At 41.6% G+C, this 26,120-nt stretch overlaps 1 protein-coding gene across 3 annotated transcripts in view; it reads right to left on the bottom strand.

Annotated features, from left to right (window-relative positions):
• Positions 1 to 7,461: 7,461 nt before the first annotated feature.
• CEP131 (centrosomal protein 131) overlaps positions 7,462 to 26,120 on the bottom strand; it is a 34,941-nt gene continuing 16,282 nt past the window's right edge. For 2 of the 3 annotated variants that reach the window (XM_081317283.1, XM_081317284.1), the window contains exons 13-26: positions 25,732 to 25,923; positions 25,169 to 25,306; positions 23,899 to 24,024; positions 23,448 to 23,564; positions 17,587 to 17,689; positions 16,778 to 16,979; positions 15,856 to 15,963; positions 15,211 to 15,328; positions 13,974 to 14,048; positions 12,245 to 12,387; positions 11,020 to 11,197; positions 10,537 to 10,733; positions 9,633 to 9,693; positions 7,462 to 7,820 (exon numbers count right to left, since the gene is read on the bottom strand). In XM_081317283.1, coding sequence (XP_081173409.1) covers positions 7,746 to 7,820; positions 9,633 to 9,693; positions 10,537 to 10,733; positions 11,020 to 11,197; positions 12,245 to 12,387; positions 13,974 to 14,048; positions 15,211 to 15,328; positions 15,856 to 15,963; positions 16,778 to 16,979; positions 17,587 to 17,689; positions 23,448 to 23,564; positions 23,899 to 24,024; positions 25,169 to 25,306; positions 25,732 to 25,923 — 1,833 coding nt within the window. In that variant the 3' untranslated portion in view covers positions 7,462 to 7,745. The remainder of the gene's footprint in view (positions 7,821 to 9,632; positions 9,694 to 10,536; positions 10,734 to 11,019; positions 11,198 to 12,244; positions 12,388 to 13,973; positions 14,049 to 15,210; positions 15,329 to 15,855; positions 15,964 to 16,777; positions 16,980 to 17,586; positions 17,690 to 23,447; positions 23,565 to 23,898; positions 24,025 to 25,168; positions 25,307 to 25,731; positions 25,924 to 26,120) is intronic. The other variant, XM_081317285.1, reaches the window with a different exon arrangement.

Below are 26,120 nucleotides of genomic sequence, written 5' to 3'. Positions count from 1 at the left end.
TTCCTTGGCTCTGCTCTTCGGGGAAGTGGAGACCGGTCGGTGTGCAAAATGTGCCGTGGGGACAGTTCTGGTTACAGAAAACATGGGGCTGAATGACACCTGGATGAACGTGTTCTAAAACCCCACCTCCCTCCTAATGCCATGTTTCCCTCTCCTCTAAATCCTTTGCTGGCCTTGCAACACGGAACTAGGAATGCTTGCTTAGGTTTTATGCCACAAAAAGAAAAATGTTCTTCGAGGCAAGTAAATGCCATGTTTTCAGCACGTTGGCTGTGGCTTACATTTTGTCTGAGGACGTGTTTGATCAGTGAAGAGGGGTTGAGGGGAAACTGAAGACAGATGCCTGCGTGAAACCCTCTGAAGATCTAGTCTATCACAAAAGGGTCCTGAAATGGTGACTCTAATTTTCTTTTGCAAACCAAGTGTCAACAACGGGCATCGTGGATTAGCTCCAAAGACCTACTACCAGAGCTGCTACTGAATTTAGCAACCGGGGGTGGGGGGGGGAAGGAATCTTTCCAATGCATAGACTCAATTCAGAGAATGAGGACTGCAATAAGGGAGGAAAGCTTTAGTTTAGTTTAGTTTTATTGTATTTGTATACCGCCCTTCTCCCGAAGGACTCAGGGCGGTGAACAGGGCATACATAAAAAATACAAGATACAAAAATTAAAAAGAATTAAATAGTAGCCCAGCTAAAACAGTCGATAACAATATAAAAATCCCCATTAAAACCCCAACATATCCCCATCAGGCCAGGCCGGCTTGTTCAAATAGATGGGTCTTCAGACCGTGTCGGAAGGAGCGAAGGTCAGGTGCCGTCCGGAGCTCGACCGGCAGCTGATTCCATAAAGCCGGAGTGCTTTCTGCATCTGGGTTTGTCCCAATGGGCTAACACAAGTCCTTTTGGATTCTGGTCACTGCTATGCCACTTACCTGTCTGCAAACACCTCCCATGGCATCTGCCAAGCTTCTTTATTTTATTTTTACAAAGGGGCAAGGAAAACTTAAATCTCACACATAAATTGCATTTCTCTGTGCTCACGTTCATTTCATAGGCAAGTTTACTAAGCAAGGAGAAGGCCTGTACCCCAGTGTTTTATTTGGATAGATGCCCTTTGTTCAGGAGAAAAGAAGTCCGCGGAAAGACCTGGGTGGCTATTGTCCAACTAGCCATGCCAACTGTGGCACCCTTGTAAGTACGACTTGCCTCCAGAAGCTGTGGGTGCTCCCAACACCGGAAATTTTTAAGAAGAGATTAGACAATAATTTGTTTGAAATGGTACAGGGTTTCCTGCTTGAGCAGAGAGTTGGAATAGAAGATCTCTAAGGTCCCTTCCAACTCTTGTTATTCTGTTAAGTACCCATACATTGGAATCAAAATTCCAAGTCTGCACACAGGAGCCTTCCCCGCTTTTAGATCCTGAATTTAAGGAATAGCTTTAGAAACCTGTATAAATTGTTTTCTTTAGAAAGCACACAATGAACGTCTATTCCCACCCCCAAAAAACCCTATGCTTTAACACAGCACCAATATTCCAATACGAGGGTGGCAGGCAAAGAGTCAGTTGCCCATTTAAAAGAACAAAACTTTGGACTTATGCAGTTTTACACTTGACAAATCAACACATTTTAAGAATAAGCCACCCTGACATTAAACCATTTGACTAGGAATTAGCATTCTGTTCTTGCATGAAAGGGTAATACAGTATATAAAGAATATCTGTAATATGTACATACCAGAGAAAACAACTATCCTAAAATATTCAAAAGGTTTCTGATAATTAAAAAAAGAGCAGCAGTCAACTCTCACCTGACCATATCACTATTTTCCACTGTCCCAATTTTTTTGTTGCTGTCTAGATAATTTTAGAGAGCTCCACAGATTTTGTAACTCCTCAAATGACATCATCTGGCCAAGTTCGAGCTGGGAAACTAAATATGGTTGATCAAGGTTAATATTTGAATGGGAAACCTCCAGGAGATACCAAGCTTGTAGGTTAGATGGAGAAGTGGAAAAAAAAGTCTAGAAGATAACAATGACAAACCCCTTTGGTCTTCTTGAAAGCAAAAAAAAACAAAACACCTACAGGGATGGTAGAGGGCTTTGGCCTTTAATCTGAAAGGAGAGCCAGACATAACAGCACCATTTCCTTGCTATAATCACTTCCTGCAGCTGATACAATTCGCATTCTTAAAAACCTTTCAGTCCTGAGTGCAACTTTGCATTCCATTTTCTACACGTTGGTATTGCCTTGGAAATATTGGGTTGCAATTTCTAGAATTCTAGTACAGGAAGTCTTAGTGATTAGCAACCCACAGTTGAGACCAACAACCCCCTTGCTAAGTGCTGTAGTCCCTAAGTGAAGCATCACATGATCACGATTTAGGATTTTACTTCTGCCTTCTCCGTTAACTGTTTCTTGTGAGCCAATGGTGAAGCACCCAAAGGGTGATCATATGGCCCTGAGACGCTGCGATGATCAGAAATGTGAGGATTGGTCACAAAACCTTTTTTTTTTTTAAACATCATCCTAACTTTGAACGGTAATTAAATGAAACTGTCACGTTATGGGAATGCTACCTGCACCTACTGCAGGTCTATTTTGGGTCTGGGAGCTACAATTCCACTATATTTGGAGGATACCAGACTGGAGAAGACTCATTGACATATCTTTCACTGAAAGTAAAGGGTGGTGGGTTTTTAGTCCTTTTCAGAGCTGGTGCAACAGTTTTGCCAAGTTCACTTCCCAGTAGGAGATACCGGTACCCACTTCTGGGAAGAACCTAACCTTATAGAGCCAAGCTGACACCATTTGCAACCAGGCGGTACATTACAGTTTCCCCAAACTGTTACCCTGCAATTCCTTCCTATAAGTGCTTTGCAGCTGAGGATTATGGAGTTAAAGCACATCTAGAGGGGAACAGGCTGGGGAAAAGAGTGTGTCCCATCTCACATTAATTTGTTAGAAGAGTTTGAGCTTCCTGTTCCAGAAGAAAAAAAAACTCAAGGAGGTTATCTCATGGTTGGCTTAAGAGCCACGGCTGAAGCGGCTGAAGTTGTCAGCTCAGGTAGAGGCTCCTGGCAAGCTGCGCTAGAGATAGAATGGCTACAGAAGAGGGGAAAGATTAAATACAGGGGCTGCCACGAGTGTGCAAAGCCAAATGAGTGGCACAGCCGAAGAAATAATCCAGCTTCTGCAAAACACAGAACAGCCTCATCCGCTGTCACCTATGCTACAGCAGGGCTTAGAAATACTACCAAGCACAAGCACGAAATATTGGCAGGGTCGTTGATTCAGAAAATGCTTACAATGGTTCATTTATTTACAGTTCAAAGTTACAATGGCACTGGAAAAAGTTACGACCATTTTTCGCAATTATGACCATTGCAGCAACCCTGCGGTCACTTGATCAAAATTCAGATGCTTGGCAACTGACTCATATTTATGACGGTTGCAAGGTCCCAGAGTCATGTGATCCCCTTTTGCAACTATCTGACAAGCAGTCAGCGGGGAAGTCAGATTCACTTTACAACGGTGTTGTTAACAACTGCAGTGATTTACTTAACAGCTGTGGCAGGAAAGGTGACAAAATGGGGCATAACTCACTTAACAAACGTCTCACTTAGCAACAGAAAGGTTGGGCTCAATTGTGGCTGTTAAGTCGAGGACTACCTGTATAGCAACGACTCCTTGTAAACCATGTACTGAGCTGATCACCTTGTGGCTAAAAGCTCATGGACGTTTTCCAGAATGCAGTGCCCACATGAGGGCAATATAAGCCCACACATCAGAAGGCCATTCATGATGATGATGACGATGCTGAATAACCAATAGCCTCCCTGGGACAGTGGAGAAAGAGAACAGGGAAAGGCCCACATTGCGTTTTGCCACTTTTCCAGTAGTTCCTGAAGCTTTGAGAAATATTCTACTTGCATTCTGGCTATGGGACGTTTGTTCCAGCTTGAGAAGTAGCACGTATTTGGAATATACTAAAAATACGCAAAAAATTGCTAGTGGAGCAGCCTCTTCTTTTGAGCCTCCCCAAGTCACGTGAACTGTTTGTTGCCATGGAAATTTGCTACCCTCAAAATTACCAAAACCAACCAGTGTTCTATGAAGTACTGTAGCTTTGCATCGTGCATTTAAATGCCAGAAAATTATAGTTCACCGAATCTCTGGATGATAAATAACATTTTGAGATGAATTTGTTGTTCAGCAAGCCTTGGGTCTAGGATTATAGCGGATAATGTGAATCCCAACCCAAGCTTAATCACAGTTATAGGTGCTGGGCTACTGCCCAAGATAAACTCCATATAATTGAAAACACAAGCCATGTTATTTGGAAGAGATTAAGCCTTGTTGTTTAGAGCTGAAGCAGCCTACGCTTTTATGAAGCCCAAATTAGAAAACACTGTGGAAAAAGGCAGCAATGCGAATACCTCAAAAACTTTTGGGGGTTGGATTGGAAGCTGCTGCAGTGTCTGACCAATCCAGTTGAAGGACCTTTGTGCTGCCTTGCCAGTAGTTTTAATACATTCTGCCTTAAAGAGTTTCTGAGGTTGCAGATAGAAAAATTCATCAGATGGCCCATCCTTTTTCCTTCTGGAATTGACCGCCGAGGAGGGCTTTGAGGACTTATGTTTTGTTGTTGTTTAGAGATGAAAGAATACTGGAATACTGCATCCAGTTTTGGTCACCACGATGTAAAAAAGATGTCGAGACTCTAGAAAGAGTACAGAGAAGAGCAACAAAGATGATTGGGGGACTGGAGGCTAAAACATATAGGGAACGGCTGCTGGAATTGGGTATGTGTAGTTTAATGAAGAGAAGGGTGAGGGGTGACATGATAGCAGTGTTCCAATATCTCAGGGGCTGCCACAAAGAAGAGGGAGCCAAGCTATTCTCCAAAGCATCTGAAAGCAGGACAAGAAGCAATGGATGGAAACTAGTCAAGGAGAGAAGCAACCTAGAACTAAGGAGAAACTTCCTGACAGTTAGAACAACTAACCAGTGGAACAACCTGCCTCCAGAAGTGGTGAATGCTCCAACACTGGAAGTTTTTAAGAAGAGACTGGACAGCCATTTGCCTGAAATGGTATAGGGTTTCCTGCCTTAGCAGGGGGTTGGACTAGATGACCTCCAAGGTCCCTTCCAACTTCTTCTTCTTCTTCTTCTTCTTCTTCTTCTTCTTCTTCTTCTTCTTCTTCTTCTTCTTCTTCTTCTTCTTCTTCTTCTTCTTATTATTATTATTATTATTATTATTATTATTATTATTATTATTATTATTATTATTATTATTATTATTACACAACTGTAGGTCCATAGAGTTCTTTGGGTGGGTTGTACTGATATTGGACTTCCCTTCCTGAATAAATCTTACTTTTCCTCCAGGACCTTATCTGACTATCCTCACTCCTGTTTGCTGAAGTGAGAAGTAGAAAAAGAAGAATCACAGAATCAGAGTCGAGTGAATCCATTAAGATAAATCAGGGTAGAATCCAAATTAAAGTTTCAGTTCCAATTAAAGCACTATATCGCAGAAGATGAAAAGTAGGTTGCATAATGGGTCTTAAAAGTGGAACTTGATAGGGATGCCCCCATTATTCTCCTTTTTGTGTGCACATTTAAAAAGGTTCTCTGTTCTGCAGCAGAACTGTGGTAAAATGCCCTCTTATATCTGCCCTCTCTTCAAGAGGAAGTCAGCGTCAAAGTTCCTCTGATCTTCCATTTGTGAGAGGCTTGGTAGGAGACAGCTGGCAAAGCCAATCAGCCCTTGGAAACCGCCCTCCTCCTCAGATGAATCACTATGGTTACTACTTCTCTGGAATTCCTTAGTGACTTTAAATTAAAAGTAATCTGAAATAATACAGGATGGAATTTAAGCGGTTGGAGAATTTAGGAATAAAATATTTACTAGTTAGGAATCAGGAATCCTCCCAAAGGACAAGAGTGAGGTAAACAAACTTGCAAAACCTCATTTGTGTTCTTTCTTCTTTATCCAGAACACTTTTTTTCCCTGCCTCAGATCTTAATTCACCATTTGGTGAGCCAAAAATAGAAATGGAATTTACGTCTTGCAAATCTCAAACTTTCTATTTCATTTAATTCCTTTTAAGAAGCAGCTTCTAGCTCTTGTGTTTTGTCTTTCTGGAATCTCAGAAGAGCAAATTGCTGAACAGGACATTCAGTTAGTGCTTTGATGCATAATATTCTCCAGCATCTCCTAGTGTCTAAAAAAACAAAAGTCTCCTATTTTTGTGAACTATTCAAAACATGAAGTAGAATATTTATTCAATTCCCTTGTTCCCCTTATAGAGTGTAAATTATGGAGACCACACTATCACTGGAATGCCCTATACTACAACATTCATTTTACTGTATTTCTATTTTATTTCAATTATTTTTGTAAGAGATGACTGAGCCTGAGGGCGGGGTCAAACGCACCATCAGTTTGGAGTTCCTATGTCCACCTGTAAGTCCCCTTGCAGTCAGTTGCCAATTTGCCTTTACTGCTGTGTAATAGGTAGCATGAGGGACGCGGTGGCTCAGTGGGTTAGGACGCTGAGCTTGTCGATCGGAAGGTCGGCAGTTTGGCGGGTCGAATCCCGAGTGCCGCGTAACAGAGTGAGCGCCTGTTACTCGTCCCAGCTTCTGCCAACCTAGCAGTTCGAAAGCACGTAAAAATGCAAGTAGAAAAATAGGGACCACTCCGGTGGGAAGGTAACAGCGTTCCGTGCGCCTTTGGCGTCTAGTCATGCCGGCCACATGACCACGGAGACGTCCTCAGACAAGCGCTGGCTCTTCGGCTTTGAAACGGAGATGAGCACCGGCCCCTAGAGTTGGAAACGACTAGCATGCATGTGCGGGGGAACCTTTACCTTTACCTAATAGGTAGCATGAAATAAATTCATACTGCTTTTGAATTCTTTCCTGGCTCCTGATTTCTTGCACTTGACATTTTTCATAATACCAAATCAGAGTGTCCATAACTGGATGGGTGTCAAAAAACCTGTACGTTATGGTTCTAAACCATCACATAAATAAACTGATTTTATATCCAAAGAGAACATATATAGTATATAGGTGAACAAAAAACAAACAACTTGTATTTCAAAGGCTAGGGATATCTTAAATATTAACATACAATGATGCTCAAAAGTTTGTGAACTCTTCTGAATTTTCATTATTTCTGTGTAAGTGAGCTAAAGTGTGATCTGCTCTCCACACAAGCCCTAAAACTAGACACTGGTAGTCCTTTGTGTGGTTGTTTAATGACTGTTATAAGGATGATATCTTTTATAGGAGCTATGCATAAAAATGAAAAACAATGGCATTCTGATTTATGGTTTCGATGGTTAGACAGGATAGGTTATAAAAACATTAGATGTATTAAGAAGTATTAAAAAGTTATTATTATATTCTGACCAAAAGAGGAGAAAAACACAGTTCTAGACAATCATTTTACAAATTAGCTGTATTTTACTGTTAAAATACAATGTCAAGAAATGGTATACCATCTTTTTCCAGATATTTTCTTCAAGACAGATCTCAGAACAAGTTAAAAAAATAATAATCAGAGGGGGGAAAAAAGACCTTACCCCTCTCCCCCACCAACAAACAGATTAGTGTTCATTTTGACTCCATATTTTCTGGACTGCAGGAAGCCGTTTTCTTCTGCTACTCTGCACAATCATTTGACTCAACCCTTACAGGGCCCACTGGTTAGGGTTGGTTCAGCTGCTACTTGGCTGCTAGCAACTGCTTACGCTGCTGCTCCAAGAGCGACTCCAGATGCTCTGCCCTCTTCATGGCTGCCTGCAATGAGAAGAGAGCTTAGTTGAAGCTTGATAGGTTTGAGGGCTCTACTGTATCTAAACAGCCCTACATCTCAGGGAAGAAAGTGCCTTCTAGGTGTACTTTACAAAACTGACACGTTTGATAACCATTAGTGACAAGATAGACTGAGGTAGTCTGTGTCTTTCCCTGAGATTTACAATCCTTGGCAAATAAAGAAGACGTAATTTTGCATTCCTTCTTCCAATGATCCCAAACTATATTTTGTGGGGTTAAAATCTTTTGTGGCCAGGCTTGTCTGGAATCTTATAAGATATATAAGATATAGTAAAATAACAGATAGCAAGAGAAAATAACCAAATCAAATCTCATGAGAGCATAGCAGAAACAGTTTTTCAGTATATTTGCATCAGCAATATAGGATTATAATCTGACTGAAGTTTAACATTCAGAACCACGAATACAAAAACATTGGTAAAAACTTTTGTTTATTGAGAAACTCAGAGAAGCAAGATAAAAGTCTTATTTCTAAAGATTTTTTTTCATATAGTCGGGAAAACCAAACAGGAAATTTTTGCAAGTTTGAAGAGAAAATTAAAAAATGGAATTTTAAATAGAAGCGCTATAATATTTGAAGTTTTCAGGTATATATATTCTTTGCATGTTGCACAATACATATAAAGTCATAAGACTATAATAGCAAACTAAATATCTGTGGCTGTTATCTTATTTTGATCTGTGTTTTGTACAAGCATTGTATACAAAAACATTTATTTCAAAAATAAATGAATTATCACCAGACAAATATAAAACAATGGTCACTTAATTGTTGATAGACCAAAGTGGTTATTTGCTGAGGTGTTACACAATTGGTTCTTGAATCGTCTAAGGAATTCTGAATTCCATAAATTTCCAGGTTCAATAGGTTTTTTTTTGTTTTTGACAATGGGTTTATTGTCAAAACGTTGCAGATCAGACTAGATAAAGTTTTAAAAACTGGAGAACTATTTTTCTCCAAACTCTTAATAAAATTGTAGTGTATTTTAGTCATTTATTTTGGGAAGCTGGAACTTTTGAATACAAAGCATCTTTTTTGGTGCTGAACAGATTGAATCTCCAAAATTACACACACATAAAAAAAAACCTTCCAGCCTGCATATTCAACCAGAGTTACTTTTGGTGAGATGGCAGGTATCTAAACTATAAATTATTCATCCATAAATTTGGGGTGAAGAAGGAGCTACCCATCCATCCCTGATGGACTTTAGCAATAAAGACCAAGGAAGACTGGAAATTCTGAAGCGCTCAGGAAAAAAAAATGTGGCCCTATTATATGGATGAAAGGACACCCTCCCCCACTAAGAAATAAGAGGGTTGTCCCTGTTACCAGGCAGAGAAAGGAAAAACATGTAAGATATGCTAATGTGCAGATTAACACAGGGAGCCCAGCTGCTTTATCCTCGTGCAAACTGGAAAATGGTCCAACAGACAAAAAAGGAAAAATTGTAGGTCTCCAACATTCCATGTCCTCCGATTTCTCCAATGCAACCCTTGGACAGCAAAAAACTACACTACTCTGGGTAGAACTAATGTTGTTGGTTTCCTTCCAACAATGGATAGAAAGGGAGGGGACGGTGGAAAACATCAAAAGAAAACAGGGAAAGGGGGGGAAAAACCCCAATTCATCCAATTTCTGCCTTTCTGTAACGAGCCAGTTCCACAAGCTTGTTTGTCCTCATGGAACACTCGCCATTTGTTTTCTTGGAATTCTCCTATCTTAAAACCATTATTATTCATTCTTCACAAGAACTGGCAGGCCTTACAGAACCTCACCTCATACTGCTTTCGAAAGCTGTTCACGGCCTCCTCTTTCTTCACAATTGCTGCCTTCACTCTACATAGAAGGTCAAATGAGACAACAGTTGGATAACCGAGCAACTTCTTCATTAGCATAATCATTAAATGCATACTCCACCTTTCCGCTTACCTAAATAAGCACTACATGTAGCTTACAAGAACAAGTCAAAAACTAACTGTCTATTATGTCCTTGAGCAGATTTTTTTTTTGGCTGGACATACTCCTCAGAACAGCATAAATGTTGGGATCTTTGGTCAAAACCAGGACTGGAAACACTCCAGATAGGACTCTTGCAATTCAGCTCTCTTCAGTTTGGGCTGCTTTGTGTCTTCTTTGGGAAGAAACTACAAGGAGGCTTAAATAGAAACTGTGCTTGGAAGTGTTCCATCTGGGACACATAACAATAGACTTTCAGAAGAAATGCCTTCACCTCAGATCCTGCAGGGCAGAAGGTCTCCATTCAATCCTACAGTTTTCATACTCCTCTGAAGTCTATGAATGAATCACTCCTATATAAATTTAATAGGGTGCATTGACAGGCGAGGCAATAAACAACAAAAGTGTGTAAACCAGGAGTAAGCAGTTAGCTTTGTTCTTTGCTTTGATTGAAAGTTCAATAAGCAAGGGAATCAGGCACACTTGATTTTAAATTGGTTAGGAATGCTGCTTTAACTCTTCCTTTTTTACACACAAACACACCCCATCTGTTAAAACTGCATCTTGGCACAGCTTGCCAAATGCACAAGGCCACCATTTACGTTTTGCGCATCTGGCTTGGGAAGGATGGAAATGTTAACTCAGGTGGGATAGACCAGTGCTGGACTCCAGTAGGATCTTGGGTCAGAACTAAACTTCTGTGGAGAAGAGAACTGTTGTTACCTTTTATGCACCTCTTCCAGCTCCTCCTCTTTGTCTCGCATCACTCTGTCCAGCTCCAAGCGCTGGCGGGCACGAAGTTCAGCCATTTCTATCTTGAGATGTTTGTTGTCTTCTTCTGTGCTCACCAGTCGGTCTGCAAACTCTTGCCGAATAACCTCGGAGAGGCTGCTGCGCTCCTGAGCTAACTGGTCTTTCACCTACGACCGTAAGCATATGAAAAGGTTGGTTCTTACTGTGAGAAAGCTTAAGGCTTAAAATCAGCCTGCATGCTGTCTTCATTCAGTTCTAGCTTTTCTTTTTGTCCTTAGGTATGAACCAATGCTAGATCAATGTCCTTTATCCAGAAAGATATAGCGTGGGATCCACAGGTTCTGAAGCATTAGAACTGAACATGCTTAACTAAAGTTAAGAATACTGGGAGAAAAGGAGCTTATCAGAACAAAAATGCATATTTAGGAGTCCTCTTTCCTATGATCAACTCACCTTCCGGATGTCCTCAACTTCCTGTTCTTTCTGGCGTAGAAGACCTTGGAGACGAATGGTCTCACTTTCTGCTTCCAGCAAATGGCCCTTCTGCTCATTGCAACGTTCTTGAAACTTACGTTCCGACAGCTCCAATTCCCGCAGCTCTAGTTCGTATTTGTCCCGCATTCTCTTTATTCTGAACAGAGAAAGGAAGATTATTCGATTAATTGCTCTCTAGTCTAGACCAATAGAGGTATAGAGTCCAAGGTATTTTTAATGTACCGGATTGTTTTAAACACAATTTTCCTGAATTTACAAGTTGTGAAGAATACAATAGCACAGTGGCAAATTGTTCAGCTACTGGGATCAGATCTGGGCTGCAGTATGAGTTCAGACCACTCTTTATAGGACTTAACACGGCATGAAAAATTAAGTATGGAAATGAGAGGCTTTATCTAAGGCTGCGGTCACAATTTGCATCTTTTTAAATTCTGAAAACGTCAGCCCCATTAGATAGACCAGAACAGGAAAGAACTCCACAGAGAGCCTAAAACTATTTAGTGAGATAACAGATTCCTGAAATTCTGATTGTGCTCTTCCTTCTTTCCCCTCATACACTTCAACGAATCCGGGAGGTGACTGCCTGAGCCACTTCCAAAAGGGATCTTGTCCTGGACTTTCAGGCTTCTGTTGCTTACAATTAATTTCTTTAGTTTTACAGCAAAGAGTTCAAGATGTTCACACGTATCTACACCATGATTCAAGCATATAAAGCATATCACCACCATCATCATATCAGCTTCCTGTTAAGAACTTCAAAAAGTATCACATCATTATAGTGCTTTACTACAAAGTCAACCAATTGCCACTCTGAGTATTCACTCTCAGAATGTCTTTGGTTCTTTTTTTTAAAAAAATTCCATTTATATCCCGCCCTTCTCCGAAGACTCAGGGCGGCTTACAAGCTTAGCAGTAGCCTTCATTCTATGTATATGCCTGCTTATTAGGGCTTTCACACACACACCAAGCGGCATTATTACAAAGTCAGCTTAATTGCCCCCAACAATCTGGGTCCTCATTTTACCTACATCGGAAGGATGGAAGGCTGAGTCAACCTTGAGCCTGGTGGGATGCGAACCTGCACTAATTGCAGGCAGCTGGTGTTACTTAAGGAAGCATTAGCCCACTGCTCCACCAAGGCTCTTGGACCATCATTTCTGACTTTCATCTACCAGCATCTTACCTGTTCTCTGCAATCCTTTCGCATTCATCCTTGGCAGAGGACATGTCAGCTTCTAGCTTCTGGATGACTAGCTCAATCTCCTTGTCCCTTTCTTTCCGGACTTCTTCTCTTAGCTCCCGTTCTCGAGTTAGCAGCCAGGCCTCCTGAAGAGGACACACAAAAAGCCCGCCCCCCACCCTGTTACAACAGCTTTCTGTTGAAAGGCATTCTACCTTGACAAAGGTGTAACTTAGGCAAGACACGTATCAAGCAGAATGATGTATGTTCCCCCCCCCCAGGATTCTGCCAGCACCTTTGATGGGTTATGTTGCCTTACTTCAATGCTTCCACAATCCCCTATAAAATCCTCTGAAATGGCAGACACAAGATATAGAAATAGTCGCCAAGTTCTATTTATGCTGACTTGAACCTTCTTATTTAAGCCAAAAAGGGAGGGATGGGTTTTTGTTGTGTGTAAGCATCAATTTGTGCCAGTGCAGCTATATTTTTTTATTTTATATTTGAAAGAAAGACTAAGTCAATTCGCATCCTGCTGATGTAGCTACATCTGGTTCTCAATAAAACTTTGTTTAGGATTATCCTTGAGGTATCCTGTCTCTTGCAGGTTGAAGTTGAATACATTGTGTGAAATTAATAGCTAAAACATTCTTGCTCTTTCTCCTTTCCCCAGCCCAAACGTAAAAGCAATTTACTTCTTTCATCCTTTCTCCAAAAATGCTAAGCCAACTTCCACAGAGAGTGGAACACATGCATTTTTTCTACTTCCTATTCCTTTCAATTAATCTTCAATGAACCAAATAACCTCTTCTCTGTGTATCTTTTCAAAGGGTCTTTCCCCCTACAAATCCAAACTCTGCAATACCTCTTAAAACTTGCATGCAATGTTTATCCTTAGCACTTTTCCTTAAGAATTATTTCCAAATCTGCTTTTAGGTCACTCCTATTTTTCCTGCTTTCCCCCCCCCACAAAAAAAATCTGTAATTCTTAGTTTTGCTATTTTGTTGTAATTCTCTCCTTTCTAAAAATAGTATTGTAAGAATTATACAGACATACTGTAGTATTCAAATAAAAGTATTGTTTTCATTGGATCTTACTGTATTACCGTATGACTCACAACCATTTAATGACCGTTCAAAGTTACAATGATACTGACCTACGACCACTTTTCACACTTATGACTGTTGCCGTGTCACGTGATCACCTTTTCTGACCTTCTGACAAGCAAAGTCAATGGGGAAGCCAAATTCACTTAACCATGTTACTAAGTTAACAATTGCAGTGATTCACTTAACAACCGTGGTAAAAAAGGTTGCAAAATTGGGCAAAACTCACTTAACTGTCTTGCTTAGCAACAGAAATGTTGGACTCAATTGTGGTCGTAAGTCAGGGACTACCTGCATTGCCTTTTTCGTATTTATTATTGTGTAACTGTTCTTTAATCAGTATGATTTGTGATTCTAAGTCCCCTGATATGTATTTTGAACTTGTTTTAGTTCTGTAATGAACCATACTAACTTTTTAAAGCTTTGTCTTTGGTCTCAGATTTCCTATAAGCAACCATGAAAAGGTTTTCACAAGCCCTTGCAAATGGGAGATCAGTTTGTAAATCAATATTTAACAAGTATGCATGTATATAGTTGGGGATATTTTGTTAACACCAGGGAACTTCCCCTGAGCCACTGATAGATGATGAGTGTGTGGCTTAGGAAAGGAAGCTACAAATATTACCTCTTTTTTCAAGTAACTGGCCTCCCAGGCCTGCTTCTCCATAGCCAGTTGCATCTTCAAGGTCTCTATTTCTACCTTGAGAAAGAAAAAAAAAGTATAAGGAAAAGAAAGGGATCAGAGTTCCACTGCCTTTCCAATCTCCAGTACACAACACCTGACGGACCTAAGGGATCCAAGTTGCAAGTCTGAAGAGGATGCTATCAGATTATTCACTAAGGGGGCACATAATGAATTGGGCTCACTCTGCGTTTCATTCTGCAACAGTCATGAATCTGAGAATAGCTTTGGTCTATAGCTATGTGGGGGCATATACCTGCTTCTTAAGCTAGTCAGAGCCAACACTGATATGAGAGAGAGACCACCTTTAAAGTTACCTAAATCTTATTCTGGTTAGAAAGGAAAAATGAGAATAAAATCAAAGGAATCTGTCGCTCTAACTTCAAATGGCTTAAAGCTGGATCTCCAGCTTCACCTTTCTAGTTCCATAGTCTTCAAAGTCATACGGTCAAACTGATGAGATAATATCCCAGTCCACGTGTAGCCTCGTCAAGCTGCAATTCCCTCCCTCAAGGAGAAAAGGGCTGGAGCACTTTGTGAAGAAAAAAACAGCCCAAACCCCAAACTAATTTAATCTGGATTTAAATTTCAACCACAGATTATGAAAACAGTTTCCTGTGGCCTCTACTGATATGTGAATTATGTTTTTCAGTCCTGCCCCCTTCCCCCAAAAGCTTGGAATGATCTAGCTCTATCTTGCTTGCCTTACATACCCCTCTTTTATTCTATCTTATCTAATATGTGCTGAAGTAATGAGAATAAGCCCTAGTTACGTAAGATTTCTGAATAACACATTACTTCAGAGAGCAGCCCTACATGACCAAAAAGACCTCAGGATACTGTGAAAAAAAACAACCACTCAGCTACAAATGACACAAACCAGAGATCAAACTAGAATCTTGCAAGCAAGCAAAAAACAATTAATTGTACACAATAAGCATTGCATTGATGTGCAATAAAGATAATGATGCAGATATTTAAAAAGGGCCCCCAGCCTACTCAAATAATATTTTTTCCAAAGTTTTCACAAGATCTCATATAAGAAAATGCACATTTGGAGATACTTCAATGTGGCTGCTCAGGGCCAAAAAAGGCTATGTGACCCCCAACGTAAATTTACTTCAAGTGCGAGCAATGAAGAGGACAGCAAAATTATGTAGAAAGTCTAGAAATAACAGACCTGGTGACGTCGTTCCTGTTCTTCCTTCCCTTTCTCATATTCTTCCTTTAAAGTCTTGGTAACAATTGAATTGTTCTCTTCCAATTGCCTTCGTAAATCCTCCAGTTCAGCTCTTTGCCTGGGAATCAGAAATGAATGCCACAGAATAGGATTGTTCAAACTCAGATACCAATGTATACGTTTCCCACAATCTTAATGTGCTTCCCACTGACCCTCTGAAGTGATTAACTGGAATATTTCCCATACACTGGAAGTAACCATGTCAATGGTATTATTTCAATTTAATCTGTTTCCAATAAAATATTTTGTGCATTATCCACCTGGAGTGGAGCTCCAAGCATGCTAGAATAACTGCAGCTTTTAGACTGAAAAATGCTAAATAGAACTTGGTTGAAATAATGCTCCTGAAACAGGCTATAAAATTCATGTAGCACTGCCGCATGAATAGGCCACCTGAAAATTCTCCAGGCTCTAGTAGTAAGAGAAGAAGATACATGCAGGAACAATACATGTGCTTTTACCTTTGGGAATTCAAGATCTTGCGTGTTTTTTTTTTCCTGAACACTGCCTTGTCGATGTAAATGGTCAGTGCCCAGTGGCTCAGCATACCCACCAGTTCTGAACCCCACACGTGCCTTCTCTCACCTGGCAGCCTGTTGGCTTAGTCTCTCCTTCTCCTCCGCCACTTCACTGTAGAGCCGGCGCCGTTGTTGCTGCAGAGCTTGCTCCTCCTGCTCCAGCTGCTTCTCATACCTGTTCAGAGGGAGCCTTTCAAAGGAAGTCTTAGCAAGTCATCAATATCCTTGGCTTGATCCAATGTTATAGAAAATACAAAGCCAAAGATTTCCACAACTGGGAGGGGGGAAAAATAATACCTTGGAGGAATGCAAATTTATTATTAAAAAAAAACAACCACCCAAAGACTTCAAACAAGAGAAACCAAATTTTTCATAGGAGATGTGGAAGTTGCAAAATGGAAAAGCCCTGCAACAGAGGGGACGGAATAAACTGGAGTAACGGCTCAGTTACAAATGCATGAACCGGCACATAAAAGATACTTCAGCGAATGGTACCCAAACTGCACTGTTTGCCTATTACTTTCCTCCCACAATACTGTATTAGGTACATGCTTAACAGCAGTAGCTGCACTATATTCCTGTTTCTAAACAGATAAAACAAGCAGTTTCACGATGCCTCTCTGTCCACAGATGACCTCTCCTATACCTCCATTCTGCCCTTAGAAACCCAATGGCATACTCTCAATATTTTCCACCAAATCCTGATGTCAACTTGTTCACAAATTTGCAGGACTGCTCTCTTTTCTAACCAAATGCAGGAAGTCATCTTGTTACCAAGTATGAATGCACGTTCTGTGCCTCACTGTCTTCTAGGCCATCATAAGTTTTCCTTCCCTAAACAATAAATATTACACAAGTTTTTCCTCCTCCTGTTTTCCCCACACACAGGAATTTTGCCCCTTTTTCTCCCCCTTTGCACATCTGCAATAGCCTTTTCCAGATCCTCGTTCTCCTGCTGTACATCTTCCTACTTGCTCCCTCCTTCATACCGCTGCCTTGCCAGTTCTCTCTCGCGCTGTCCTTGCTCTTCCTTCTCGTGCTCCAGCATCTCTCTCAGCTCTTCAGTCTGTCGTATGTAGCGCTGAGCTGCACGCTCATCCGACTGCAGTAGTTCTACTTCATGCAGTGATTTCAACTTTTTGATCTCTAGCTTGTGTTTAGCAATGAGCTTCTGGATCTCAGGCTCCAGGCCTGAATGGGGAAGAAAGCAAAAGGGAGATAGATTGTAGACCTCAAGGGCCTGCATGAAAGCAAGAATTTCCACTCTATACACGCCCCTCTCCTTCCTACAGATCCAGTTGTTATATTAATCAAAGATGACAAAAGGTGAATGGAGCTACTAAAATATATTAAAAGCTTTGTGCAGTCCTGACTTATAGCACATAATCATCACATTACTAGGAGCCAAGTGTAATTGGAATGAAACTGTATCTTTATCATTAGTAGAACAGACCAGATAGCATATAATGTACATGTCTGACTACATTTAATGAAAAAGAACTATTGTAAATTGTTCCCTGCCATAACTAGTTATAAAAATGTTGCCACTTCAAAGCACATTTGCCTTTAATAATGACCCCAAATTAAAGAGAGAGAGAGAGAGAGAGAATGACAGTTCAGGTATCGAAGCTGAAGCCAAGAAAGGGAACTGGGAAGAAGAATCAGACCTACAATCCTAAGACAATATGCTTACGAAATAGTTCTACCTGGGAGCAGTTCCATGGACCAGGTTATTTTCTCACTAAAATGTCTGCTATTGAGACAAGAATCTGAAGAAATAACGACAGCTCAACAGTACCTTTAACGGTTATCTCTTTGATCTTCTTGGTCTTCTCATCAATCCATTTTTCTCGGCGGATTTTTTCTGTAGCAGTCATCAGCTGCTTCAGCTTCTTTATTTCCTTTATGTGAATTAAAAAGAGAAAAAGCAAGACCTATGTAAGAGTTTCATTAAATTCCATCCTGTATCTATGAAAGAAGAAAGATTCTTCAATAAATCTCCAATGCATCAGAACTGCTTCAGAAGAGGAGAATTCTTTGCAAGAGATAAAAGAATCCAGTAAGATAGCCAACTGAACTTCCTGGAATTTTCTGAATTAAATTTCAAGGTATGCAATGCATGAATTGACATTACTTACAAATAATTCACAATAAAATCCTAAACTAAACACCCCCTCCCACCAATGCACATGAAGACACACGTGTGGTTTATATGCTTTATATTATTTGTGTATGTCTCTCTGTGTAATTTATATACTTATTTATATAACAACCTATGCGTACATATAATAAATAAATAAAACTTGATTCATTCATTTGTTTACAATAAATTTATTTAAAATAAAAAACTAATTCAGGATATCATTTTTTTTACAATGCCACATTAATGGCATTTTCTTCTGCTCCAATTTTAGAAGGCAAATCTCAAGATATGAATTCCGAACAACAACAAAAATGCTTTAGCTCTGAAACGACTAAACAACAGATCATCTAGTAAATCTGTTTTCTCCACTGCAATAGTTTGGGCCAAGAAAATTAAGAGAATCTTTAAGTTTTTCATTCCTAAAATTTGGGAGACAAAAAACACTGAACAAACCACAGCAGCCTCAAATTACTGCTCTGAGCCTTTTATTTTGTAAGAGTCAATCTATCTGGAGTTCCGGAAAAGGTCAAGTCTGATCTGCATCACCCTGGAGGGAGTCTGACCTTAATCAATGTTCAGATTAGGAGCAAGATAAGAAAATGAAGCGCCATCATCTTTGCAGACTAATCTTGAAAACAAAACATTTTTTAACTAAAGCTGAGTTACATCTGAAGGAAAATGGGAGAATTCTGAAGAGATGGAGTGTGCCAAATTCAGTGCAGCTGGTTGTTTTCTCAAGAGCTGGGGGGTTTTTTTTGGGGGGGGGAGTGATATATAACTTGCAGCAGCATAAATGGTCTGTGTGCAAAGGGAAGAGACATTCATAAGGAATTCTAATGTTTTTTTCCTATTAGGTTATCAGTTCTTTTTGAGACTGATGAAGAAATAAACAGATCACCTTTGTAAATAGTTATTATTAGATCAGGTCAACTAACTCAAGATAATATTGCCATCCAGGCCAGAAGACTGGAAGACAAGAAAGTGAAACAACAGATAAAACTAAGAATGTCTCTCAACAGATACCTCTGCCCTTAACATTTTATTTATTTATTTATTATATTTTTATACCGCCCTTCTCCCGAAGGACTCAGGGCGGTGTACAGGGCAATAAATACAAAAACAGGATACAAAAGTTAAAAACGATTAAATAATGCCCAAGGTTAAAACAATAATTAAGACATATTAAAACCCCAACCCTAACCCATCAGACCAGGTCAGATTGCTCAAATAAATACGTTTTTAGATTGCGTCGGAAGGAGCGAAGGTCGGGGGCCATCCGGAGCTCAACCGGCAAGCGGTTCCATAGGTCTGGCGCGCCCACAGAGAACGCCCTCCCCCTGGGGGCCACCAATCGACATTCTTTGATCGGAGGCACCCTGAGGAGGCCCTCTCTGTGGGAGCGCACTGGACGGAGGGAAGTTGACGCCGGCCGCAGGTGTTGCTACATGACTGTAGCAGTAACAGTAAATGGTTGCCTGACAGCAAGTGGTTAATTGCAAATCTGATAGTGACCGATTCCAACACTCCCTTCCCCAACAAGTAGCTCCTTGAAGAATTGAAACAGGTCAGGTCCAATTATTGCATTCTTGAAATCTAGACTTAGAAAAATCGAATGGACAGACAAGTATTTTCTATTCTGATTAGTAGCAATTCTAAGGACTTCTGACCTGCTAAATATTTTAATTCTTTAAATTTTTGAGGGGCACCAAAAGTTAAGATGGTTCCTTAAACCTGTATAAGTAGTTCTTGACTTATCACAACCGGAATCCAAATTTCGGTTGCTAAATAATGCATTCATACAAGTGAAAAATCACATGACCATATTGCTTAGCAACTGCAGGCCCGGCACTCCCCATTGGCAGTCACTAAGCAAATTCCACTGGTCATTAGCTGAAGCCCCTTCCCAGGCCGAACCATTCTAGGCTTGGTCCCTTCCAGCCCCAAACCTTGGTAAGATAAGGGAAGGGTTTCAACTCTCCCCACCTGCCCATCTCTCTCCCCCCCTCCCCTGCAGCATCTCTGCCCTTTAGGCTGCCCTGTACTGTGCCTTGTTGGGTGGCAAGCAGGCCCAGCACTGAGGCTGTAAGAAGCTCCTGAGCCACTACACAGTGCGAATCCCCGGCTGCCCCAGCTTAATGCCCCAGGAAGTCCAAACAGCATGTGCAAAGCTGCAGCATTCTGGGAAGCCTCAACAGCACCACACTAAGCCACAGCCCTTCTTGGAAACCACAGCCACCCCCAGCAGTACAACACCAAGTCCTGACCTCCCCAGGAAGCCTCAGCTACCCTCACTGCCCGGCGCTCTGAGGACCCTGCAGCCCTGCACTTTACTATCCCAGCTGATGTTTGCCATCTTCTTGTTCCCTATACCAGGGGTCCCCACAACCCCCAGTCCGTGAACCGGCACTGGTCCGCAGCATGCCAGCAACCGGTCCGCACAAACAAGCGAAGCCCCATCTGTGGGATGCAGGCAGCACGTGAAACCACGCCCCTCTGGTCCACGGAAAAAACCTTTCTCCACAGCACACTGTTCTGTACCAGCCTGCTACCGGCCCTGCAGAAAAGGCAGGGACAACCCCTTTTACAAGAAGGCAAGAGGCTGGAATTACGCCTGCCAAATTTATTGCTACAAAAACAAATACAGTAGAACAAGACACAAACCAAGAAACAGGAGCTTTACAAGCGGTTGCCTTCAGCAAACCAGCCCTCCCACGCATTCCCCCTTAAATAGAGTTCAGGGTGTGGCTTCTCTCTGCCTCCTTCGGAGGAGCCCCATTGCCTTCCTCTGTTTACTCCTGATTGACTGCCTCCTGCGTCGGGCGTCCTTGAACAGGGCCAGCTGTGGGTCATCTTCATCCACGCTGTCAGGCTCACACAGCTGGGTCTGCGTCGTGACCAGGTGAGAGGGGCCTGGCTGAGGACTCTCATCAAGCTCTTCAACACCCCCCTCCTCCTCCTCCTCTGAGTCATCCGACCCAACTGCCAAACCCACAGGCTGACCCTGAATCACAACACACCAGTCCTTGGTGCTCAAAAGGTTGGAGGCCTCTGCCCTATACCGACAAAGCGGGTCTGCTCTGGCCCTTCACGAGGCAGCTGCTGGCCACACTGCCCATCTTCTCCAAAATCGCATAAAGAAATTGGTGTGCACAACCCTGAGAAGAAAGCCTCGTGGGGCCAGCAGCTGCCAGCAGAAAGAGCCTTGGTGGAGCAGTGGGCTAATGCCTCCTTAAGTAACACCAGCTGCCTGCAATTAGTGCAGGTTCGCATCCCACCAGGCTCAAGGTTGACTCAGCCTTCCATCCTTCCGAGGTAGGTAAAATGAGGACCCAGATTGTTGGGGGCAATTAAGCTGACTTTGCAATAATGCCGCTTGGGGGTGTGTGTGAAAGCCCTAATAAGCAGGCATATACATAGAATGAAGGCTACTGCTAAGCTTGTAAGCCGCCCTGAGTCTTCGGAGAAGGGCGGGATATAAATGGAATTAAAATAAAAATAAAAAAAATAAAAAAAATAAACCTTGGGGACTGATTATAAATCTCTTTGTTCAGCAACACCATAACTTTGAACAGTGGCTGAATGTAAGATCGTTAGCCAAGGACTACCCATATCTGAAGAACAATGCTACTATTTTATTCCAAAAGCTTATAGCAACACATAGAACTAATATTTGTACTTTTATATAATGCAAAGTTATATCATTTTATCCCCTTTCACAGGCCATCTGCAATGCCTTTCAAAATTTATGTATTTATAAAATGTACTGGCCACCCAACTTACCATAGGTTAACTCTGAGCAGCTTACAGTCATAAAAATATGGCTATACATGTACAATTAAAACATAATTAAAATCAATGTTAAAACCTAAGGATACATGGGAAGGGTGGGGGGGAGGTGGGATCTGTTATTGCTCGATCAATCACCTCCACTGTGCTGTTTCCCAATTGGCAGAGCCACATCTTTAGGTCCGTATGAAAAGACAGGAGGGTTGGGCGCGAGGTGTTCCAGAGGGCAGGAGTAACAGCGCAAAGAAGCCCCACCTGCTGGACCCCGCCAGCCGGAATAATCGGGCTGATGGGACCTACACCATGCCTCCTCTGCTGGCACGAATGGGACGGGCCAATCCCAGTGGGGTGAGATGGTCCCTCAAGTAACCTGGACCCATGTCATGAAAATAATTGATATCTATAATCTACCTCCACATTTATCCCCTGAAATTTAAAAACAGATGGATATGTGACTCTGGATCTATCCAATCTCCTACACCAGGGGTGTCAAACTGCCGGCCTGCGGGCTGGAGCGTCACAGAGAAACCACGCCCATCCCATTGCCGGCAATGGGAAAAAGTTCCGAGACGTCGCGCGATGTCACATGACGTCGCGAGTTTGACATGTCTATCCTACACCAATCAAAACAATGTGCATGTAGGCAATAATGAATTACTCAAGCTTTTAGGAAATGTTGCCTTTGCTTCATAAACACCAAAGCCTGTTCAGCTGGGCACTGAGTAGAGAAGCTGAAGAGGGCATCATTATCAAAGTCAAGGAATAGCACTTTGCACCAAATTGCAATATCTGCCATGCCTATACCGAGAGAGATATAGGCACAGCAGCCTCTAAGAAATTCACGAAAAATCACATTTAAAGGATCCAGACTAGCAAAAAGGCAAAGGCTGAAGTTAACAGCATGCACAAAGTTTACCTCACAGAGGGGGCCCAGAGTGCGCCAGACCTAAACAGAAAGAGGAAAGATGAGAGAAGAGAGAAATGGGGAAATGGAAGAGTGGGAAATAAAGAGAGTTGGAAGAAAAAAAGCAAGGATACAGCTTAAGCAGAGTGCAGATTACCTCTCATCATAGGGATCAAACAAATTGACCAAGGGAAAGAGCTTAACATTTTGGGAATATTGCATCTGTTCAAAGTGCATTGCAAGGCAGGAATAATCCTAATGTACGTCCAATTTTACTGAGATCATACTCAATTTTTACTGAGGTCATGCTACAATTTTACTGAGGTCATCCGTTCTCAGTACCTGCTAGTTTAGGTTACTTGGCCCAAATTAATATTTATAGCAAAGTTGTCTTTGCTCTAGCTGAAGTTGTCTTACTGTGAATAATTAAGTCACAAAAGAAATTAATTCTATCTATCTATCTATCTATCTATCTATCTATCTATCTATCTATCTATCTATCTATCTATCTATCTATCTCAATCTTGGCAACCTTAAGACCCATAGATTTGAACTTCTGGGACTTGAAATCCATGTATCTTAAAGTTACCAAAGTTGAGAAACATTGAGAGATGTAGAAGAAAAACCATAATGGTATAAAAATTAGTATTTCAAACAGTCTTTTTCTAACTTTCTAACATTCAAATGGCTTCCAACATTCTCTTGGCTCATGTTTTCTGGAGGGTATTTGCACTGTGCAAATTTCAGTCCAACTTAAGTCCAGCCATATGTTTTAACTAGTTGCTCTGTTGCTCCCTTAACCCTTACACCAATGTCACTTCCTCACCAACTCATGCTGCTCTTGCATCTGGGTAATTTTCTTTGTATATTTCTGATCTACAAGCTTCAATTCAGATACCACAGCTTCACATTTCTGATTCAGAGCTCTTTTGTCATCGATGAGCTGTAGAGACAGGTGCAAGAGAGTATTACTAACAGCATACTCTATCCATTGTTTGTACTAACGTGAAGCATTAGCTAGCTAGCAGAAAGTACCTGGAATCAAGCTGCCATCTTATTCAGGTAGAAATGGATACAAAACTACCCCCCACAAGCTCCCAAGAGAGCATTTCAACTTAGAATGCTAACTGCTAGCTGATGCCCACGGAAATTTCTGAAGAGACATGCCAGCAATACAAGTAAATAGAGGCTGCAAGATAGGGAAATAGAGTATACCGATATTCCCAAGTTCTATATGGAAAGGAAAGGAAAAACAAAAAGGAAAGAAAAAAAAATACCTGGTCAATAAAGGCCAGGTGCCGTTGGATTGCACCTTCATACTGCTCCCTCTGCACAGTCAGTTGGTGATTCAGCTCTTTCTGTACATCTTTAACATGCTGCCCAGTTAACTCCTGCTGTTGAGCCTGTCGGGACAAAGGGCAAAACCAGGGCAATTAAGGAAACCTAAAAGTTATGCTATCTAGTCAGTCAAAGGACCCAGATTGTTGGGGGCAATAAGCTGACTTTGTAATAATGCCGCTTGGGGGGGGGCGAAAGCCCTAATAAGCAGGCATATACATAGAATGAAGGCTATTGCTAAGCACATTGGTTTGTGCTTAAATTGTAAGCCGCCCTGAGTCTTCGGAGAAGGGCGGGATATAAATGGGATTAAAATAAATAAATAAATAAATATGTTAAATATAGCCATTGGGATTCCTAAGCAGATCGTTTCTTGGTATGGATTGTTCATCAGCAACAACTCTGCTGGAACCTGAAAAGGCAGCTAAAGACAGACACTCCCTCTTTTTATTATTACCGTATTTATCGGCGTATAACACGCACCGGCGTATAACACGCACCGCCGATCACATCCATTCGCGCTGCTGTGCGGTATTTACTATGGGTCATTAACATTATATCGGCGTATAACACGCACACATCATTTGCCCCCTATTTTCAGGAAGAAAAAGTGCGTGTTATACGCCGATAAATACGGTATTTATTTATTATTGGGACTTATATGCCGCCCTAACTCCCAAAGGACTCAGGGCGGCTAACAGCAATAAAATACAACAATACAAAAGTTAAAAAGAATTAAATTAACAGCCCCAATAGAATAAATTAAAATTGGAGTTAAAAATAAAAAAAAAACATTATTAAAACCCCTGTCGTCAGTCCAGGTCAGCCTGATGGAAAAGAAATGTTTTAAGGCTGTGGTGAAAGGACCGGAGATCCGGGGCCATCCGGAGCTCAAGGGGGAGCTGGTTCCACAGGGCCGGCGCTCCCACAGAGAAGGCCCTCCCCCTGGGGGTCGCCAGCCGACATTGTCTAGCCGGCGGTACCCTGAGGAGGCCCTCTGTGTGAGCGTACCGGGCGATGGGAGATTGTTCCCGGCAGCAGACGGTCCTGCAAATATCCCGGGCCTAAGCCATGTAGGGCTTTAAAGGTAAGTACCAGCACCTTAAATCTTTTGACAGTTCATGCATCCTTCCGCTCAACAGAGCTTAAAAGATTGGGTTGTGTAATGCCGACACCCTTCCTGTAGAGAATCAAGTCCTGGTCACCCACCAGTGCTTTTTGTAGAAGAGCAACAGCTTTCTTCTTTTCTTCTACTTCCAGCCTCAGCTTCTGGATAGAGCTGGTGACCTCTGTGGCAACTGCCGAGACCTGATCCAAGTGGGCGAGCTCTTCTTCTGGCAATAATCCCTAGCAGGTATGATAAGCAGCAAAAGGAATAGTCAGACTGAGGTACAACCCTAGTTTCCTTCACCCAATCTCCTTTAAGGGTGGGAATGAAAGATTCCTTCTGTGCAATAAGACGCTAATACTGGAAACTTTGCTCGTCGTAACAAACGCCATCATAAAATTGCCATTTTACACGTGGCAAACTATGTTCCTCATTTCCTGAGGCAGATCCAACTATCTGAAGCTTCTCAACTCTTAAGAACAGATTATTGGAAGCCATCATGCCAATACCAACTGAACAGCTTTTAATTTCAAATATTTTGTTTCAAATCAGTGAAAGCAAAATACACATTGTTTGAAACAGCCGTCTGCCCACACACACACACACACACACACACACACCACCAGCCCACCCCATCAATAAAAATTAAATGTGCCATATTCACCTCTTGCTGTGAAGCTGAGGCAACAGATCTGGGTCGTTCCTGCTCAGATTTTTCCATCTCATCCAAAAAGCTCATTATATTCTGAAGTTTTGTTTCTGACAATAATGTTCCTTCTTCAGGGGCTCCCAGTGAGCAGTTCAATTTTCCAAACTTCTCTAGGTTGTCAGTGGTTAGAGAATTTGAGTCCAAATCCTGTATTGCAGGGGAAAATTCTTGGGATCAACAGATATAGACTACTGTGGCAGTACCAAACAGAATGATTTCAATCTGCGACTGTTGGGAAAAAGGAGAATTGTTGTGTGATTCCATTGATTAAAAATATTTCTCAAGAAAGGGGGAATGGAGCTTCTCAAAAAAGTAGGGATACTTTCACCAGTTTTTGTCTTGGG

Source organism: Vipera berus, assembly GCF_964194415.1.
Source record: "Vipera berus genome assembly, chromosome: 2".
Lineage (NCBI taxonomy): Eukaryota > Metazoa > Chordata > Lepidosauria > Squamata > Viperidae > Vipera > Vipera berus.
Note: the sequence above shows the minus strand (reverse complement) of the source record. Positions and strands in the feature narration are given on the sequence as shown.